This window comes from Kogia breviceps, chromosome 14 (assembly GCF_026419965.1).
Source record: "Kogia breviceps isolate mKogBre1 chromosome 14, mKogBre1 haplotype 1, whole genome shotgun sequence".
Lineage (NCBI taxonomy): Eukaryota > Metazoa > Chordata > Mammalia > Artiodactyla > Physeteridae > Kogia > Kogia breviceps.
This window is the reverse complement of record NC_081323.1, coordinates 50,429,379-50,449,472: the sequence shown is the minus strand read 5'-3', so window position 1 is coordinate 50,449,472 and position 20,094 is coordinate 50,429,379. Positions and strand designations below refer to the sequence as shown.

The window sequence follows — 20,094 nt, the reverse complement described above, 5'->3', positions numbered from 1 at the left end:
CCCAGAAGTCAGCGAAGAATTCACAGGAGTAACGTTTGAACTAGAGACAACGAAGACACAAGTCTGACCTCATGGGCAACTTTGAAGAAGGACAGATACCACATACTAGTGGTAAATCACACAATATGTGGTTGACTATAGGAGTCAAGAGACAAGAACAGGAACAAAATGGGAAGGGCACTAGGGAGAAGGACCAGTAAGAGTCAAGGCACAGAAACAGGACAATGTGAGGCCAATCCAGAAAATGCCGAGTATGCCACTTAGCTGGAGGAAGCAGGGCTGGAAGGGCAGATGGTAGAGATGGGAAGGGCCCTGAATGACATGCCAAGGGGCTTTAGACTACTTTACCTGGTGGGCTGAGGCAGTATGTTTCCAAACTGCAGATCAAGAATCAAGAACCCAAATTACTGAGCCATAACCAGCATTTTAAAAAATTAAGAAGAAAAGAAAGGTCAGAATGCATCATACATGAGGGTGATCAGTATTTTGTAAAACTTTAGTTTCAGATATATGTACATATGAAACACTATCTGGGTTCTGATGAAAAACGTTTTTTTTTTTGCGGTATGCGGGCCTCTCACTGTTGTGGTCTCTCCCGTTGCGGAGCACAGGCTCCAGATGCGCAGGCCCAGAGGCCATGGCCCACGGGCCCAGCTGCTCCACAGCATGCAGGATCCTCCTGGACCGGGGCACGAACCCGTGTCCCCTGCATCGGCAGGCAGACTCTCAACCACTGAGCCACCAGGGAAGCCCAAAAATGTATTTCTTACTAAGTGCTGTAGTAAAAGAATTTGAAAGCTACTGGTCAGAGGAAAGTCATAGAAAGTTTATAACTAGGGAGAGAAATGACACTAATAAAAAGTCTGCCATTAACCTCCGAGATGACAACAGCAATTTTGAACCACTTAGAGGCAATTCACCCTTTGAGGGGATTTCCTTTCCTCTGGCTGATGTGTTCACACTATTTTTTGTACTATATGAGGGGCTATCTTTGCAAATGACTTTCTGGAGATATCAAAGAAGAATATCAAAGTACAAAATACTTAGAAATAAACTAGCAGTCTGTTTTTCCCTTGACATTTTCTTTATTTTTTTTCAGAACGTGTAACTTTCAGTGCTAAAACCAGGAAAGTCCCAAGCAAACTGGGACATCCTATCTGGAAGGCTTCTGTCTGTGCTTCTTTGGAGCTTAAAGCAGCCAAGCAAACCTTTTTGTTGCTGAAGACTCAAAACCTAGAGGTGGGGAAGTGTGGAGGGATAACTTAGAAGAGAATAAGGTAACCATGACACTTTCTGGACACCTGTGCATCCATCTTCCTTTGGCTTACAAAGAAGTTGCCATAGCTGAGTTATACAAGCTGATTTTTGAGTCTCATGAAAATGTAATGGAAAGTAATTCTGGCAGATACACATATTTTAAAGACTAGGCTCAAACAGGTTACAGAATAAAAAAAAAAGATTACCTGTCAAATAAGAGAAAAGCATTTAGCATCAAAGAGTGGGTGGAATACCAAGGCACTGAGCAATTTCATAAATTGGGCATTTCAGCTTTTTTATTTTTTTTATTTATTTATTTATTTTTTTTTTATCAATTTTTTTTTTTATTTTTATTTTTTTTGTGGTACGCGGGCCTCTCACTGTCGTGGCCTCTCCCGTTGCGGAGCACAGGCTCCGGATGCGCAGGCCCAGCGGCCATGGCTCACGGGCCCAGCCGCTCCGCGGCATGTGGGATCTTCCCGGACCAGGGCACGAACCCATGACCCCTGCATCAGCAGGCGGATTCTCAACCACTGCGCCACCAGGGAAGCCCCAAGGCATTTCAGCTTTTAAAGAAGTACAATACTTCTTATAATTTCTAAATTGAGTTACTGGTCCATCCAAGTAAAAAATCTGACTTGTGTGCATTTTTTTTTTAATAGCTGGTTAAAATGAAAGACAGCTGTCCCAGCATATCCCACATAGCCACCCACCGATGAGAGGGAAGCAGGAAGACGAGAACACAGGTGTAGGCCCAAAAGAAGCCTGCAATGTTATACATCTGGAGCCAATTCACCCTTCAAGAGTTTAATATGTGCAAGATACTCTGCTAAGCACAAGTGGACACAGTTTTTCCTCTTAAGAAACTCACAGGATCAAAACAAGGCACAGATGGGGAAGGGTTCTAATACCATTTACTCTGTACCTTAATAGCAGTGTCAGAAAAATGATATGGGAACCCAGGTAAGGCAATCAAGCTCCTCACATACAAACCTGACCCTAACTCTGTCCTTCTCCTCCAGGGCCTTATTCCATCTGTACTTGCCTCTCTCTTGAATCTTCAGCTTATCTCTGACTATTGGATCCTTTCTTCAACATGTAAACAACATTCAAGTCTCTTCTGCCCCCATCAGCCACCTCAAAAGAACCCAGCCTTGTCTCTCTTAGGGTTGTCAATTTAGCAAATAAAAATTTAAATGTCCACTGAAATTTGGACAAACGATGGATTTTTTTGGTTGTTTGTTTAGTATAAGAATGTTCCATGTACTACTCGGGACATACTTACACTAAAAAATTATTTATTGCACATTCAGCAAACTACGAATAGAAAGGAACTTCCTCAACACAATAACGGACATTTACGAAAAATCCACAGCTAATATCATACTAAGTGGTGAAAGACTAAAAGCATTCCCCCTAAGATCCGGAACAAGACAAGGATGCCTGCTTTCACCTCTACGATTCAACTTTGTCTAGAAGTTCTAGCCAAAGCAATTAGGGAAGAAAATGAAATTAAAAAGTATCCAAAGTGGAAAGGAAGAAGTAAAACTACCTCTATATACAGATGACATGATCCCATATATAGAAAATCCTAAAGAATATACACATATACATACACAAAACTTAGAAGAGCTAATAAAAGAATTGAGCAAAGGTGCAGAGTAAATCAGTTTTATTTCTATACACTAGCAATGAGCAATTCATAAAGGAAATTAAGAAAATTCCATCTACAATAGCATCAAAAAGAATAAAATACTTAGGAATAAATTTAACTGAGAAGGTGCAAAACTTATACACTGAAAACTACAAAATGTTGTTGAAAGAAATTAAAGACTGGACTTCCCTGGTGGTGCAGTGGTTAAGAATCCGCCTACCAATGCAGGGGACACGGGTTCGAGCCCTGGTCTGGGAAGATCCCACATGCTGCGGAGCAACTAAGCCCATGCGTCACAACTACTGAGCCTGCACTCTAGAGCCTGCGTGCCACAGCTACTGAAGCCCGCGAGCCTAGAGCCCGTGCTCTGCAACAAGAGAAGGCACCGCAATGAGAAGCCCGTGCACCACAATGAAGAGTAGCACCCCACTGGTCACAACTAGAGAGAAAGCCCATGCACAGCAACAAAGACCCAACACAACCAAAATAAATAAATTTATTTTTTTTAAAAAAGGAAAGAAATTAAAGAGCTAAGTAAATGGAAAGACATTCTGTGTTCATGGGTTGGAATACTTGATATTAAGATTGAAAAGATACTAAACATCATCAGTCACTAGGGAAATGCAAATCAAAACCACAATGAGATGTCACTTCACATCCACTAGGATGGCTATTTTTTTTAAACAGCAAAGATGTGGAGAAATTGGAACCCTAGTACATTCTGGTAGGAATGTAAAATGGTATAGCCACTGCGGAAGTATGGTAGTTCCTCAATAAGTTAAACATATAATTAATACATGACCTAGCAATTTCACTCCTAGGTATATACCCAAAAGTACTGAAAACGGGTGTTCAAACAAAAATTTGTATATGAGTGTCCACAGCAGCACTATTCATAATAGCTAAAATGTGAAAACAACCCAATGTCCATCAACTGATGAGTGGATAAATAAGATATTGTATATATATATGAAATGGAGTATTTTTTGGCCATAAAAAGGAATGAAGTACTAGTACATGCTATAGCATGGATGAACCTTGAAAATATTATGCTAAGTAGAAGTCAGACACAGAAAGCTGCATATTGTACAATTCCATTTATATGAAATATCCATATATGCAAATCCAGAGAGACCAAGCAGATTAGTGGCTGCCAGGGTCTGAGGAAGGGGGAAATGTGGGGTAACTGCTTAATGGGTATGGAGTTTCCTTTGGGGGTGAAGAAACTGTTCTGCAAGTAGATAGTGATGACTGGCTACACAACACTATCAATGTACTAAATATCACTGAACTGTACACTTTGTTTAAAATGGCCAATTTTACATGTATTTTACAAAACATTATTCACTACTTATCTGAAATTCAAATTTAACTGGGCATACTATATTTTATCTGGCAATCCTAGTCCCATTCTAAATTCTGCTCAAGTTTCCCCATCCCTTCAAAGGTTCCCAAGGAATTGCCTCAATATTTGCAATCCATTCCTTAACTCCACTCATTCAACAGGTGTGCAGTCTGGCTTTTGCCCTGACAATTCAATTCAAATTGCTATTGTTAACATCACCAGTGATATCCAAGTTGTTAAACTGATTGAAGATTTTTCAGTTCTTGCCTTAATTGCTCTCTCCCTAGCAACTGACTATACAAACCTTTTCTTTTTTGAAATACTCTTTACCCTTGGCTTCTGTGCAGTGAAAAGTTAACTCAGCAGGTTTGGGGTATTCAAGTCGTGCACATTTCAAAGAAACTTCACCAAGTCCTGGGATATAATCTTTAAGCCTTTGGAACATTGTAACTGATAAGACTGTCGTATATACATCTAGGACCTTGGGCCACACCAGATAGTTTACACTAACAGAGTAATTTATGGTGGGAGCCTTGGGTCATGCTGTATAAGCTGGACCTCTGGAGGGGCTGGGGACTGAGTAACTAAGGTCAGCCATGTGGGCACTCACTCCATGTCTACATGACTGACCCCAAATAACAACCCTGCACACCAAGACTCAGGTGAGCTTCCCTGACTAGCAATATCTGTACATACTGGCAAACATCATTGTTGGGATTAATTAAGAGCAGACTGTATGTCTCCACTGGACAAGGACAACTGAAAGTTTGTGACTGGCCTCTCCTAGACTCTATACTATGTGGCTTTTTCTTTTGCTGATTTTATTTATTTATTTATTTATTTTGCAGTACGCAGGCCTCTCACTGTTGTGGCCTCTCCCGTTGCAGAGCACAGGCTCCGGACACGCAGGCTCAGCAGCCATGGCTCACGGGCCCAGCCGCTCCACAGCATATGGGATCTTCCTGGACCGGGGCATGAACCTGTGTCCCCTGCATTGGCAGGCGGACTCTCAACCGCTGCGCCACCAGGGAAGCCCTCTTCTGCTGATTTTAATCTGTATCCTTTCACTATAATAAACCACAACTGTTATGTTTTTCTTTCTTTTTTTTTTTTTTTTTTTTTTGCGGTATGCAGGCCTCTCACTGTTGTGGCCTCTCCCGCCGCGGTGCACAGGCTCTGGACGCGCAGGCTCAGTGGCCATGGCTCACGGGCCCAGCCGCTCCGCGGCATGTGGGATCTTCCCGGACCAGGGTACGAACCCGTGTCCCCTGCATCGGCAGGCGGATTCTCAACCACTGTGCCACCAGGGAAGCCCATAAGTTTTTCTTAGTTCTGTGAATCATTCTAGTGAAAGTGGTCTTGGGGAACCCAGACTTACTTCTACGCCCCTATTTTTTCCTAAGTCTGATTATCTAACTGTTCTTTTCCTGTCTTTATCACTGGATCCCTTTGCTTTGCCCTCCCTATAAATTCTGGTATTCTACTCTTGGTCATCTTTTCCCCTCCCTACCTGCAATAACTTACTTTCCACCTGTCCTAGGCAATTTCTCTCATGGTTCTGCCATCTGACCTCAATGGTTCATGCCCATATGAGAACCCAGCCTGGACCCTTCTGCCTAGAGGCGCATCTCAGCATGACCCAGGCAGACTCAGCATTAACTCTGTACCCAAACACATTTCCTGCGTTAGTCTCAATTTTAGTTGCTGACTCCCTATCAATCTAGGCACTAAAATCATCATTCCCCAAACTGATCAATTAGCAAGTATTGATCTTTTTCCCCCTTCCAAACATCTCTGAAATGTAAACTTTCCATTTGCATAATTTTGGCCTTGTCTCTCACATGAGCTCTTGCACACATTTGTGAAATATTCTCCCTGACTGATCTCACACACCCCCAACACTCAATCTAGTTCTATACTGCTTTTTACCTAACGTTTCTACAACATGAATCTCTCCAATTACTCCCTGACTTAGACCCTTTAGAGGCACTCTAGCCCCTGTAAACCTAGGCTCTTTAGCAAGGCCATAAGGCTTGTGACCCAGATATTCTCTCTCTCTCCAGCCCCACCCTCTCAATCTAGGCACTAAAATCATCATTCCCCAAACTGATCAATTAGCAAGTATTGATCTTTTTCCCCCTTCCAAACATCTCTGAAATGTAAACTTTCCATTTGCATAATTTTGGCCTTGTCTCTCACATGAGCTCTTGCACACATTTGTGAAATATTCTCCCTGACTGATCTCACACACCCCCAACACTCAATCTAGTTCTATACTGCTTTTTACCTAACGTTTCTACAACATGAATCTCTCCAATTACTCCCTGACTTAGACCCTTTAGAGGCACTCTAGCCCCTGTAAACCTAGGCTCTTTAGCAAGGCCATAAGGCTTGTGACCCAGATATTCTCTCTCTCTCCAGCCCCACCCTCTGCCTTCCTTCTATCCCCAACTCTCCAGCAATGCTCAACCACTCTAAGTTCCTCGACCACACTTACTAAACATTATTATGTCCCAGGACCCATTCTAGGCACTGCAGATAAATTTTAGACAAAGTTAACTCAATGAGCTACCTTCCAACAGGGAAACCAGTTAAGTAAATAAAGAATAATTTCTGATACTGCTGAATGCAATGAGGATAATGAAGCTGAAGATGACAGAGCATGATCAAAGGCCAATGGGGTAATTTTAGTTAGCATGGATGGGGAAGTGACTTTTGAGAGGAAACCTAAATAATGGTGGGAGAAGTCCGTTTTAAAACAAATTCTCATAGATCCCAAGTGTTTATAAAAGTTACCTGTATTAAGTTTCTTACATATATATAATCTTCTTATGCTTGTGGCTCTAATACAAACCTGAAGCCCCCTAGACTACCTATTATGGGAGTAATACATTTCCTTCTTGTCAGAGCTACTTGCCATGAAAAACATTCTGCCTGGTCATCAGATTTGGGAACCACTGGCCCAACAGGCACTCATGTAATTCTACTCTTCTACGTCCAATTTTAAGGAGAAAATATCCTTGGGAGTGGGGTGAGGAGGAACTATGAAAGAGAAGTAGAAATGCAGACAAAGGGGCTAAGAGGAAGATAATAAGGTAATTCTGAAATGGCTCTTTGAAACAGGTAGAACCAGCAACTAAGGACAACCAACCAAATCTAAACGAAAATGAAAAGGACTTTAATTTTAGAGGGTGTGAAGAAAACATGCATGGGGGAAAAATGGTGAAATGTAAGTGAAGCTGTAAAAGATTCTTATTTAAAACAAAGTATAAGAAAACCACTTTTTAAAAATGAGCTTTAGGGCTTCCCTGGTGGAGCAGTGGTTGAGAGTCCGCCTGCCGATGCAGAGGACGTGGGTTCGTGCCCTGGTCTGGGAGGATCCCACATGCCGCGGAGCAGCTGGGCCCGTGAGCCATGGCTGCTGAGCCTGCGTGTCTGGAGCCTGTGCTCCGCAACGGGAGAGGCCACAACAGTGAGAGGCCTGCGTACCGCAAAAAAACAAAAACAAACAAACAAACAAAAAACAAAACAAACAAAAAAATAAAATAAAATGAGCTTTAGACAATGCCTGACTATACTTCTGTCCTAAAAATTCAAAATAACCATGAGATGAGGCCAGTAAACAGAAAGGAAAATGAGATAGGAGTTACTTGACCATAAGACATTTTAAGATGTTTATTATTTACCTGCACAAATTAACAGCAACTTATACAACTGAACCAGGTTACAATTAATTCACAGTAATGTACGCTAGCTTCTATCTGCCACAGACAAGAACACAACTAAGTCTCCTCAACAGATGATTTTATTACCAAATCTACATTCTGGCTTTTATAACTGTTTCACAACACCTGGCACAGTGCACATCTACAGCATTTATGACTAAAAATGACCCTGAAGGCCCTTCAGAGAGCAGAGGTGAACACTTTCTCATGGAGAAACGCCAGCTTTTCCAAGCGAGTTCGTTTCAGTAGTGGGAGCCATTCCCAGTGAGATAACTCCACCACATGGTATCCAAGCTGATTCAGCTGCCGCCTCTTCATATTATGTAGTCCAAGCAGATCCCTGGAACCATAGCAATACTGGTTCTTGTTTGTCAACTGAATAGCCAGCTTCACTTGTGGGGCCTGCCTGCAGGCCGGGGGGCACAGGCCATCCATCTCCATGGCCTCCAATCTGTCTGCCGTATTGCAAAGGGAGCCCCACATAGGTATGGCCGCCTCCTCCTCTAATTTCATGGGCTGCTGCCCACTGTCTGACTCAGTTTCCCCTTGCAAATGCCCTCTTGATTTCCCTTTTAGCAGCTGATTCATCAAATCATCTGTAAGGCTGATTCCCACATGCTTAAGCCTTAATTTGGCTACATCTTCAGTTGGTGTAGCTTCTCTGTTAAATGGTAATGGCTTCATGTTAACATCAAGCTGAACCTCTAAATCAGAAGATCGGGTATGAGGCAAAATCATATGGTGTTTGACATACTGGGGCCCACCCAACATGGTCTCAAGTAAAAAGAGAGCTTCTAGGAATTCAGGCTTTGAGTTCATATCCTTCCTTGCTAAATTCCACAGCATTTCCAATGCCTTTTGCTGAAGGTGAGAACTAAGACGATTGCCTCTGTAATCTGGACACTCAATGCCAACTGTACCATCAAGAGTATATAGCTCCTTGGTGACCTCAAACTTACTTCTCTCCTGAGCTAACCTGACAAACCCTGGACTCAAAGCAAAATCTATAAGCTCTATTGGAAAGTACTCAGAAAATGCCAGGCCCAGCAAGCAGGTGAGCAGGTGTTCTGGGTATCGGTTGAACTCAGGCATCTTTCTGTGAATCTCATTTATCAGGCTAGAATAAAACTCTTCTGCATTGGGTGGCTTATAATTCAGAGTTCCAAATGACCACAGAATCTTGGCAACATCTTTACTTCGACAGTATGCTACCCTAGGAGGCAAAGAAGCAGCCACAGCATTCATTACCCCTTCATCCAGGATGCGTAAGGCCGAGCAGGCAAGAGTCAGGTGCATGACACCTTGAACTCCCAGGGAAGGAATTCGCTGAGGAGCAATCTGTCCAAACTGCTTCATGAAATTTACGTGATCCACATGAGTGAAACGGAACATTTTAAGAATATTCACTAAGGCATAACTACTCAGATGCTGCATGTCAGCACAAGCCAGGTCTCCAATTTTCCGCATGACAAATTCAGAGAGACTACTACTTGATTTAAAAAACCCCAAACAGATTGTACCAACCTCCTCTAAATTGATCAAATCTATATACTTGAGGATTAATGATTCCAATTTTTTCATTAGGTCCTGGGGTGCCTGACGACTTTCACCTATAATATAAATTAAGTGAATCAGCTGGGACAAGGATAGCTCTTTCCAGTGCAAATTAAGATAACTAAAAAAGATTTCTAAAAACCGAGGTACTCTGCGGCCCAAGTACCGCCAGAGGTCAGCCACCAAGAGAAGTTGGTCCAGACTCACCTCCCATACCTTATGGCAAAATTTGGTTTCAAACACATCTAGCACTGAATGGGAATGAGGAATTCCTAAATTGACAAAGGCTTTCAAAATACTGATCAGATCTGGGGCATCAAAGAGATTTATGTTTTTCACACTCAGCTGGCAGAGCAGAGCAAAGCTGGCACTGGACAGCAAAACAGGATGCTGCTCTGCAGGCAAAGAGCTCAGCTTACAAAAATAGTCAGCAATAATTTGAGGCTGGAGATTATCTTGATAAACTGTGACTTTGTGCAAAATTAGTTCACCTTCTGAAACAGACAGGGGCTGACAAGTCTGAGACCTGTTATAGCTGTGAAGCTGGTATTCTGGTCTTAGCTGTAGGAAAACTCGAGGGTCTTCAAAGGAATCAAAAGTTTCTACATCCTCTTCATCAATCCTCATGGCCCTGGGTGAGCCCGGCTTCAACGTGCTGGCCTTAGAGGCAGAAGCCCTACTGAATTCCAAACCAGGGAGGGTACTGCTAATTGTCATTATTCTCCCAGAAGCAGAGGTGCTACAAATGTTAACTTTTTTGGCAGGATGGCAGAGGCTGTTTTCTGGAGAGTCCTGTCCTTTGCACCATGTGCAGCTTCTCATATTCCAACATGCCACACTTCGGGTTGCACCGTAGGTAAAAGGACTGCAAAAACCTCTATATCTTAAAGGTTTTAACAGCTTGAGAGTGGCTGCCATTCTGGTGTCAGTACTGATCATTTTGGTAGTCAGAACACAGTCCTCACAGGTTTGACCAAGCAATTTCTTGTTTACATGGTTCTTGATTAGAGCTGGATGGGGAGGCATTCCACAGAAACTGCCTGGAAATCTTCGGCATATCACAAGAGCCATGGATCACAAATGACTGGGCCAGAATTGGTGCCAGATACTGAAAGAAGGGTAGATGAAGAGTAAGTGGCTTCCACCTATCATAATACCAAAATTTATACACTATAAAAAATGGATTAAAACTACACCACTGTCCACTCAAGTAAGTTCAATGCTGGTGAGCGCCCAAACCACAAGACAGCATACATCAAGGATAAACCCCATGTACCTTGCATAAAGGCAAAGGAAAGCCCCAAACCCAGGGTACTATTGGGCAGTTCTTCAGACTGCTCCTCAGTCTGAACTTCCTTTGTCCTCTGGACAGACTTCCTTTATGCTTAGAAACAGCTGTTCCACTAACATCCAACAGGAAGGAGGCAGGCAGATTTCCAAAAAGAAAGCTGGGAACAAAAGTGAACAATCTATTCCACCTCTTCGATATCAACACATAAAGAGCATACTTGGAGAATAAAAAAGTTGGTAAAAGCTGCCATACTAACAGCTAAAGTAAAAAGTGGGATTTGGGGTAAAGTTTAATTAATTATACCCACAATAACCTTCCCTGTTCCTCGTTTTGATTACAGAATTTGGTTGTTCTAATGCTGCTCCTGTACCTCTTAGAAGATGCCTATTCACCTTCCAGACCTCTCCAGTCTAAATCACTAACACAGAGTAGTCATGTTCTTGGGAAGTAAACTCAAAAACTCACTCACAAGGAATGAAATTGTGCCATTTGCAGACGTGGATAGACCTAGAGACCATCATACAGAGTGAATTAAGTCAGAAAGAGAAAAACAAATATCATATAATATAGCTTATATGTGGAATCTAGAAAAAATGGTACAGATGAACTTATCTGCAAAGAAGAAATAGAGACACAGACATAGAAAACAAATGTATGGATACCAAGGGTGGGGAGTGGGATGAACTGGGAGATTGGGATTGACATATATACACTACTATGCATAAAATAGATAACTAATGAGAACCTACTGTACAGCACAGGGAACTCGACTCAGTGCTCTACTGTGGTGACCTAAATGGGAAGGAAAACTAAAAAAGAGGGGATATATGTATATGTATAACTGATTCACTTTGCTGTACAGCAGAAACTAACACAGCATTGTAAAGCAACGATACTCCAATAAAAATTTTTTTAAAAAAAACCTCACCCACTTTGGTGGGGGAGGGCAGAAGGCCCAGGCCCTACTCACTGTCAATTCATGGGTGGGACACAAAGAGCATCTCAAAGCGGGGCTCAGGGAGCACCAATTCATGCAACTGCCCTGCTGACAAGGGGGCAGCACAGCTTTCCTCTGGAGGAGGCAGATTAGCAATGCTTCCAGTGAGTCAGGTGTTGATTATCCTGCCTGTGAGCAGCCCAAGTCCCATTTTTCTCCTACAGTAGAAACCATGAGAGGCTATGAAAATGACTCTGCTGTACTCTTGTTTTCAATGTTTATTGTCTTTCCCTCTACTTGAGAAATGCCAAGGCCTGACAAAGAAAACCCAGGGAGCCCTAAGCTGCCAAGATATGGACCAGACAGGGCACTTGCTGCAGAAAATGCCATGAGGGTTCTGAGGGTGCCAGAATGACTTTCTGAAATGCCTAAGCTACTCCTGTCAGTCCCTTCCTTCCAGAGCCCACAGTATAATAAATAGAGGACTGCAGGGCAGGCCAGTAGCTTTTTTCAGGTAGCCCAGCTACACACGCTTCTCTGGATGGCAGAAATGTACACTCTAATTTCATTGTGAACCAGAACGGAATTCTCTCATGCCAAATCTTTATACGCTTGGTTTCTTACTGTGGCCTGGGGACCATTCTGCCCACTATGTTTCATTCTGTGGGTCTAGATGCTATAGATCAGGTGTTAGCAAACTATGGCTCAGAGCCCAAATCTAGCCCTCCATCTGTTTTTCTAAGTAAAGTTTTATCAGAACATAGCCAGGCCAATTGTTAAATATTGTCTATGGGTGCTTTCTCACTACAAGAGCAGAGTTGAGTAATTTTGGCAGAGAATATACGGCCTACAAAGCATAAAATATTTACTATCTGGCTCTTTACAGAAAAAATTTGCTACAGACCATTAGCTTACTCCTATGAATGCATATGGCCAACTTTTTAAAAATTAGAAAACATCAGAAAAACAGTACTGAAATAATTTTTTCTTTAACACTTAGATGATAATTAAAGATTTATGCCTCAAAATAGTCACTAGGAATCTCAATTAATATTGCAGCACAGGCATGGTGGGAACAAAGGAGAGAGCAATTAATGGAACTCTTCAGCTGACAGAACAGGGCTTCTAAGAATACCTGTTTCAGAGGACTTCCCTGGTGGTCCAGTGGTTAAGAATCTACCTTCCAATGGAGGGGATGTGGGCTCGATCCCTGGTCGGGGAACTAAGATCCCACATGCCACAGGGCAACTAAGCCTGCATGCCACAACTACTGAGCCCGCGCACTCTGGAGCCTGCGTGCCACTAGAGAGAAGCCTGCACACCGCAATGCCCGCATGCTGCAACAAAGGTCCTGCGTGCTGCAACTGAGACCTGACGCAGCCAAAGAACGAAAAAAAGAAAGAAAGAAAGAATACCTGTTTCGGAACCTGGAATCTAAATTTAATTCAACACAATGTGCAACTAAAGCAATTGTTCAAAGTCCTTCTTCTCATCTTGGGAAATAGATCTGAAGAAATAACTTAAAAAAAAAAAAAAGACAAAAAAAATTTTTTTTTTAACAATAGCAAAAAACTGAAAACCCATATGTCTCTCCAAAACAAGGAGGGTGATTTACAGAGTAAGTGTGTTTCAGGCATCAACACATGGAAAAGTACATACAAATAGTCAATGGAACAAACAGAACACAACAAGTGCCATCACTTAAAATATACTGGGTTGGCCAAAAAGTTCATTCGGGTTTTCCCAAATGAACTTTTCGGCCAACCCAATAATTATATAAAAGGAAAGTAACTATGTAGCTTCTTTGTTGGGAGACTTTCTGCTACACCTTTGATAAATTCCTTTTTTTTTCCTTTTTACTGGGGCTAAAACTGTTAAATACAAGAGTACATGGATTAATTTAACAAATACTTTTATAAATAATCTAATTTTAAAAGCACATCAAATAATTTAAGTTACTGCAATTAATACTACCTAAGAGTACTTAATGAGATTACTGTATGTGGTCCTGAAATGAACAAAAGAACCATGTGGAACATCATTTGACTGGTGTAGATGCAGTGTTTTGAATTGATGTGGCTCTTTTTGATACAAGCTAAGGGAATTCCCTGCTGGTCCAGTGATAAGACTTCACGCTTCCAATGCAGGGGGGCGCGGGTTCAATCCCTGGTCTGGGAACTAAGACTCCACATGCTGCATGGCACAGCCAAAAAAAAAAAAAAAAAAAAAATACAGGCTAAGTCCCAAGATGGAAATAATAAGAGCCACAATTGTCTCAGGGTCTCCACTGTGCCAAGCCTTGAATAAGCTGCTTTATCTGCATCAGTTCCAATCCTTACAACTTTTCTGTAAGGTAAGTTTTATTATCTCCATATTGTTGATAAGGAAAAAGAGTCTTCACAAGATTAAGAAACCTGCTGAAAATTACACAGCCAAGGGACAGAATGGGGTTTGACATCACATCAAAGATTATCTGATTCCAAAACCCACATTGCTAGTGTATTGAAGAGATAAGAAGGGGAGTCAGAGTCCAGACAGGGGTGTGGGGAGGACCCCCAACAATCTATACGGTTTCCAGGTGCCAGGAAGCTAGAGGACTAGAACTGGGTGAGCCCAAAAGCCCCTCATACCTCTAATAGTCTAAGATCCTAGCTATCACTAGTATATACTACTTATAAAAAGAACAAAAAGAGGGCTTTCCTGGTGGCGCAGTGGTTGAGAGTCCGCCTGCCGATGCAGGGGACGTGGGTTCGTGCCCCAGTCCAGGAAGATCCCACAGGCCACCGAGCGGCTAGGCCCGTGAGCCATGGCCGCTGAGCCTGAGTGTCCGGAGCCTGTGCTCCGCAACGGGAGAGACCACAACAATGAGAGGCCCGCATACCGCAAAAAAAAAAAAAAAAAAAAAAAAAAAAAAAGAAAATCTCAAAGACCAAAATCTACATGAAGGAATGAGTTTACAAGATGCCCCAGTATTAAGGTAAAGAGAACTATAATTGAAGTTTATACATAAGTTCAACATAGAAGGAAAGTAAAGGGAAAGCCCAGGATAATGATGAAGGAAGATCCCAGGACTACAGCTGTGAGCAGACACAAAGAGCAACCAGTTTATGCTGGAGGAGATGGATATTACATAGGAGAGAAGATTTACATTTCTGATAGGTAATCTGAGGATGAACAAGTAATAGGTAGATGGAAAACCAAGCCAATAACAACAACAAAAATGATTAATTCCAAACAACACAAAGAAGTTGTACAAGACAGAAAATGTTATCATATTACTCTCCTTACTCAGCTGTAAACAATACTTACATAATCTTATTTATATAAACCTTGAATATCTGCCTCACCAAAAATTATGAGCAACCTATGTTGGGACATTAAAGGGAGGGGAAGTGGGGTAGAAGAAAACTGAGTAGTGATACAAGAGACCTAGGGCATCAAAGTCCATAACAAAGAAGTCAGAAGATTTTATAGACATAGATATATCCTAGAAATCAAGAAATAGAAACACAAATGTTATTTAGAAATACACCAATGAATGCCAAAAGAAACAGGCAAATAGTTGAAAAGTGACTCTGGGTAACAAAAATGGAGGGAGAAAAGAAAGGGAATTAATTTTAGTGTTATAAGATCTGTCAAACTATTTGCCTTTTCTTTTTTTTTTTGGCGGCGCTGCATGGCTTGTGGAATCTTAGTTCCTGGACCAGGGATTGAACCTGTGCCCTCGGCAGTGAAAGCGCAGAGTCCTAACCACTGGGCCACCAGGAAATTTAACTACATAAGCCATGTATTTTTTTTCTTAATAAATTTATTTATTTATTTATTTTTGGCTGCGTTGGATCCTCATTGCTGCACGCGGACTTTCTTTTAGTTGCGGTGAGTGGGGGCTACTCTTCATTGTGGAGTACGGGCTTCTCTTGTTGCGGAGCATGGGCTCTAGGCGCATGGGCTTCAGTAGTTGTGGCGCATGGGCTCAGCAGTTGTGGCTCATGGGCTCTAGAGCACAGGCTCAATAGTTGTGGCACACAGGCTTAGTTGCTACGTGGCATGTGGGATCTTCCCAGACCAGGGCTCGAACCCGTGTCCCCTGCATCGGCAGGCAGATTCTTAACCACTGTGCCACCAGGGAAGCCCCAAGCCATGTATTTTTAATTTCAAAACTTAAATTTACAAAACGCATGTTCTAACAGGAAATTAAAGTGTTCTTCAAGAAAACAATCAGGGACTTCTCTGGTGGTCCAGTGGGTGAGACTCTGCGCTGCCAATGCAGGGGGCCCAGGTTCCATCCCTGGTCAGGGAACTAGATCCCACATGATGCAATGAAGATCCCATGTGCTGCAACTAAGACCCAGTGCAGCCAAAGTAAATAAATAAAAATAAATATTTTTTTAAAAAAAGATAATCAGTGAATAGAGAAAGCAACCTTGGGAATTCCCTGGTGGTGCAGTGGTTGGGAGTCTGCCTGCCAATGCAGGGAACGTGGGTTCGAGCCCTGGTCCCGGAGAATCCCACATGCCGCGGAGCAGCTGAGCCCATGCGCCACGACTGCTGAGCCTGTGCTCTAGAGCTCTCGAGCCACAACTACTGGGCCTGTGTGCCACAACTGTTGAGGCCCGCATGGCTGGAGCCCATGCTCCGCAACAGGAGAAGCCACTGCGTGAGAGGCCCATGCACCACAACGAGCAGCAGTCCTCGCTCGCTGCAACTGGAGGGAGCCTGCATGCAGCAATAAGGACCCAACACAGCCAAAAAAAATTAAATAAATAAATAATTTTTTTAAAAAAAGAAAGAAAGCAACCTACATACTCAAGGAAAATGCTGAAAAGTTATTTCTAGTACAAGCACTTTCTATTGTCTGTAGAACTTCTCTGTGGATGCCCAGTAACAGAATGATGACAAAATAAATAATCTTAGAGCCATGCAGAGTGAAATTGCAAATGGCAAATAGCAGCTACTCACTTTTTCACCATGTAACTTTTAGCACAACTGTATAGACACCATATCTATGTATACAGATCTGAAATATAACCACTTCAGAAGCTGGGTATTAAGTACTGTGGAGAAAGAAAGGGAAGAAACACAAGGAAGATACAGATCCAATAAAGCAGAAGAGTCAGGGGAACAGGCACTACAAAGGAGAGGAGGCCAGAATGTTTTGCCCAGATAGAGAAAAATATAGCTGGGAGTTAGTTCCTCCTTACTTAAGGGCTCCCAGACAATCCATAAGAAAGCTGGAGAGAGAACACTATGAGATGCCCAATCAGTAACTCCCGATGCCTACTCTAAAGGTTCAAATTTATGTGACATCATTTCACAAAACCCCTTTCCTAGTTAAGTGCCCCAAGGATAGTTAAGGAGCCCCAAGGCTCCTTCCCATCCAGAGCCTCAGAGACCACTGGACCAACCATGGCTGTTCTGAAAGGCACTGCCCAAACCACCCTGAATGATGTGATTTCACAAGAGCGAGAAATCTTACCTTTCCACCTTCCAGGTACAGGTCTGAGCAAGGCCGAATAGCTTCGTTTTAAACTACAGTCCAGAAGTTAGAGGAGGGGAGCCAGGCGGAGGAAGGCAGCCATGCTAACTGTAGATTAAGTATATGACACCCTCAGCATATTCAATTTACCAGTTACCGGACCTCATCCCTTAACTCTGATTTGAGTCTTTTGCTAGAAAAATTTAACCCACTTATATCCTGATAAAATTACCATAAATAAATGGATACCTCAAACTCCATTTTTGTTTTAGCAAATAACGTGTTGCGTAGCCCTGAGAATTAAACTAGCAAAAAACGAACTTTCTCTAGGCACTGCAGTCTACGAAAGGATTGACAAAAATCCCAACATGTAAACTATCTGCACCCACAATCATGTGAAAATTTTTCCAAATAAACAGTCCAAGTACCTATCACTGTTAGCACAACCAAACATTTGGTTTTATCTGTTTTCCTAGATTTGCAAGGCTGCACAGTATAGTATTTCAGACAAGTGAGGGGGAAACATCAGAATTCTTTGGTATCAAAGTTGACTTATTTGCATGATGAATGACAAGGCTTAACAGGGGACCGGGAAAAATAAACCAATGAATAGGGAAGAAAATCATACTGACAAATTAAATGTGCATAACTGCCAAAAACCTCACTTTCTCAGTTATCTTATGCAGCACAGAGTCTTTAGGTTTTATTCTGGTCTACCAGGCAGAAGCAAATTCATCCCAGAGCTTGCCCAAGGCTATTCAGAGCAGTGAGTCACAGAATCTAGGTGACCGACTGTTCTTACTATTCACAAAGTGTGTGCAAAGTGCAGAAAACATAAATTCAGATTCCAGCAGCAACAAATGACTAAAGCACAAAACATTAGCCATGTTGGTGCTAAAGCACTTGGCTCCAGCTCCACAGGATGAAGCACCGTCCAAGGGTCTGCAGTGAGTGGGCAATGAAACATCACCCGAGGAGGCCCATGAACGTAACTGGTATGGAGAGGCCCCACAGCTCCCTGAGTCAGGAAAGAAGAGCTGTGTCATGATTTGTACGGAAAGAGAAATGGCAATTATTTTTCTTATCCCTGGAGAGAAAAAAGGGAGGGGGACATCAATAACACCCTTAGACTTGTGCAACCAGAAACTATCTGTTATAAAATGGAGAAAGGGTATATATCGTATTGATATTTACTGAAGACTCAACTTGTCCCAGGTACTAAGCAAAATGCCGCACGGCCTTGCTGCTCAAAGTGCGGCCTGCGGAGCAGCGGCATCAGCCTCACCTGGAAACTGGTGAGAAACGCAGAATCTCAGACCCCACCCCACGCTTACAGAATCCGAACCTCCAGATTCCAGTGAATCGCATGCAGATTGAAGTGTGATAAGAGAAGCGGCAGAATATCTCACTACGCTCTCACAAAAGACGTGTGAAGCAAGTACTGTTATCATCTCCGTCTCACAGAGGAAAACTCAAGGTTCAGGTAAGCAGCCTGCCAAAGGCCACAGAACTCCGGGTCGCCGAGGTTCTTCCTAGAACCGGGCCTTGGACAGGTGCCCGCAGCCCGCGCCGGGAAGCGCAGCCCAGCTCGGCAGGGAGCGCCGCCGCGGCCTCCTCTCTGGCCGCCATCACTCACCTGAGCCTGCCGAGCGCGGTCGCCGGAACACCAGTCGCCACTCCCGCGAGTGGCCGCGCCTCGGCGACTGCTCCAGCTACATCCGGGCCGCACAGCCCCACTTCCGGCCAACTGCCCGCTACTTCCGTATGCTGTGCGAGTGACGGGTGCGGCCGAGGCTCAAAAGACTCTGTCAGCGTTTTCCAAAGACGTTTTCCACAGGAAGATGTTGCTGCAGAGACAGGACCTACGGAGGGAAAACACCGCTGTGGATGGACGGCTCTGGAAGTCACTAAATAGTCTAGATACAGGTTCGAATCTCAGACCGCTACTCAGGGTTTTATGGCCTTGGGGAAGTCACGTAAATTCTCTAACCCAAGTTTCTTATCTGCACAATGAGGTAATCATGCATTTATAATAGAGATATATCTAGAAAGCGTTCTCAGGAGGAGAGTTAGTGATGGATAGACGAACCTGTTAGGAGAAATGGATGTGAGGTTCTGGGCTGAAAAGGCCAGAGCTTTGGCAGATGAGCCAGGGTGATCCTCCACCTCCCCAAGTAGGGGGCTCCCACCTGCGTGGGTATGGGCAACCAGGCAGGGAAGAGACTCTCCAGACTTCCAGGAGCACTTGGCCCCAGACGGCCGTCCCTGGGGGCACTGGAGACGATCAGTGTGATCAGAGTGGTCACACCTTGTCCGTGCCTAAGGGCTGTGAAGGGGACCTGAGAAATAGTGCTCCCTCCAGGGCACCGTCTTGACAGGGAGACAAAACCAATGTAGGGAGGACACTTCACTGCAAGGAGAGGCAAGCCTGGCATCCCAACTCCTGAGCTCTGTGGAGGGCACTGTTTGCCTGGGGGTGAGCTTTTGGGGCCCTAGACCACTGACACCACTGCTCAAAGAGGGTTCTCTCACCGGGGCCGGACCAGGGCAAACACTGTGAGTTGCTGATTATGACTCTGTCCTTGCCAGCAGAACCGAGAGAGAGCCTAGGTGATGAAATGAACTGTAACTGCTCCTTGGCAACCACGACAATCCCGTTCCTCTTTGCCAATACTTAATTTCCCAGGCTCCCCTGAAGTGAGAAGAGCATGTGACTCAGTTCCAGTCCACAAAATTTAAAGGGAATGGTGCTGTGAAGCTTCTTGGAAAACTTTTACTTTCATGATAGAGTGCTGCTGCCTAAGTCACTTCACGCAGCTGTGGCTGCCGCCTTGTGGCATGGAGGGAACAACATG

At 43.4% G+C, this 20,094-nt stretch overlaps 2 protein-coding genes across 8 annotated transcripts in view; both read right to left on the bottom strand.

Annotated features, from left to right (window-relative positions):
- Positions 1-18,980, bottom strand: part of UBOX5 (U-box domain containing 5) — a 37,001-nt gene extending 18,021 nt beyond the window's left edge. Inside the window, exons 1-3 of one of the 6 annotated variants that reach the window (XM_067012047.1) lie at positions 18,876-18,947; positions 17,240-17,347; positions 13,179-13,282 (exon numbers count right to left, since the gene is read on the bottom strand). The gene's annotated coding sequence lies outside the window, so the exon portion shown is untranslated. Of the gene's footprint in view, positions 1-13,178; positions 13,283-16,722; positions 16,745-17,239; positions 17,348-18,875 lie in introns of those variants that run through there. The other 5 variants (XM_067012046.1, XM_059037711.2, XM_067012049.1 and 2 more) reach the window with 5 other exon arrangements.
- Positions 7,911-17,325, bottom strand: FASTKD5 (FAST kinase domains 5). Of its 2 annotated transcripts, none has more exons than XM_059037696.2 (2): positions 17,240-17,325; positions 7,911-10,643 (listed from the first exon to the last, which is right to left on the bottom strand). In XM_059037696.2, the coding sequence occupies exon 2, from the start codon at positions 10,604-10,606 to the stop codon at positions 8,162-8,164; it is 2,445 nt and encodes an 814-aa protein (XP_058893679.1). In that variant the 5' UTR covers positions 10,607-10,643; positions 17,240-17,325; the 3' UTR covers positions 7,911-8,161. The 2 variants fall into 2 exon arrangements, with proteins under 2 accessions (XP_058893679.1, XP_058893678.1); XM_059037695.2 differs by lacking the exon at positions 17,240-17,325 and adding an exon at positions 13,179-13,266.
- Positions 18,981-20,094: the final 1,114 nt, after the last annotated feature.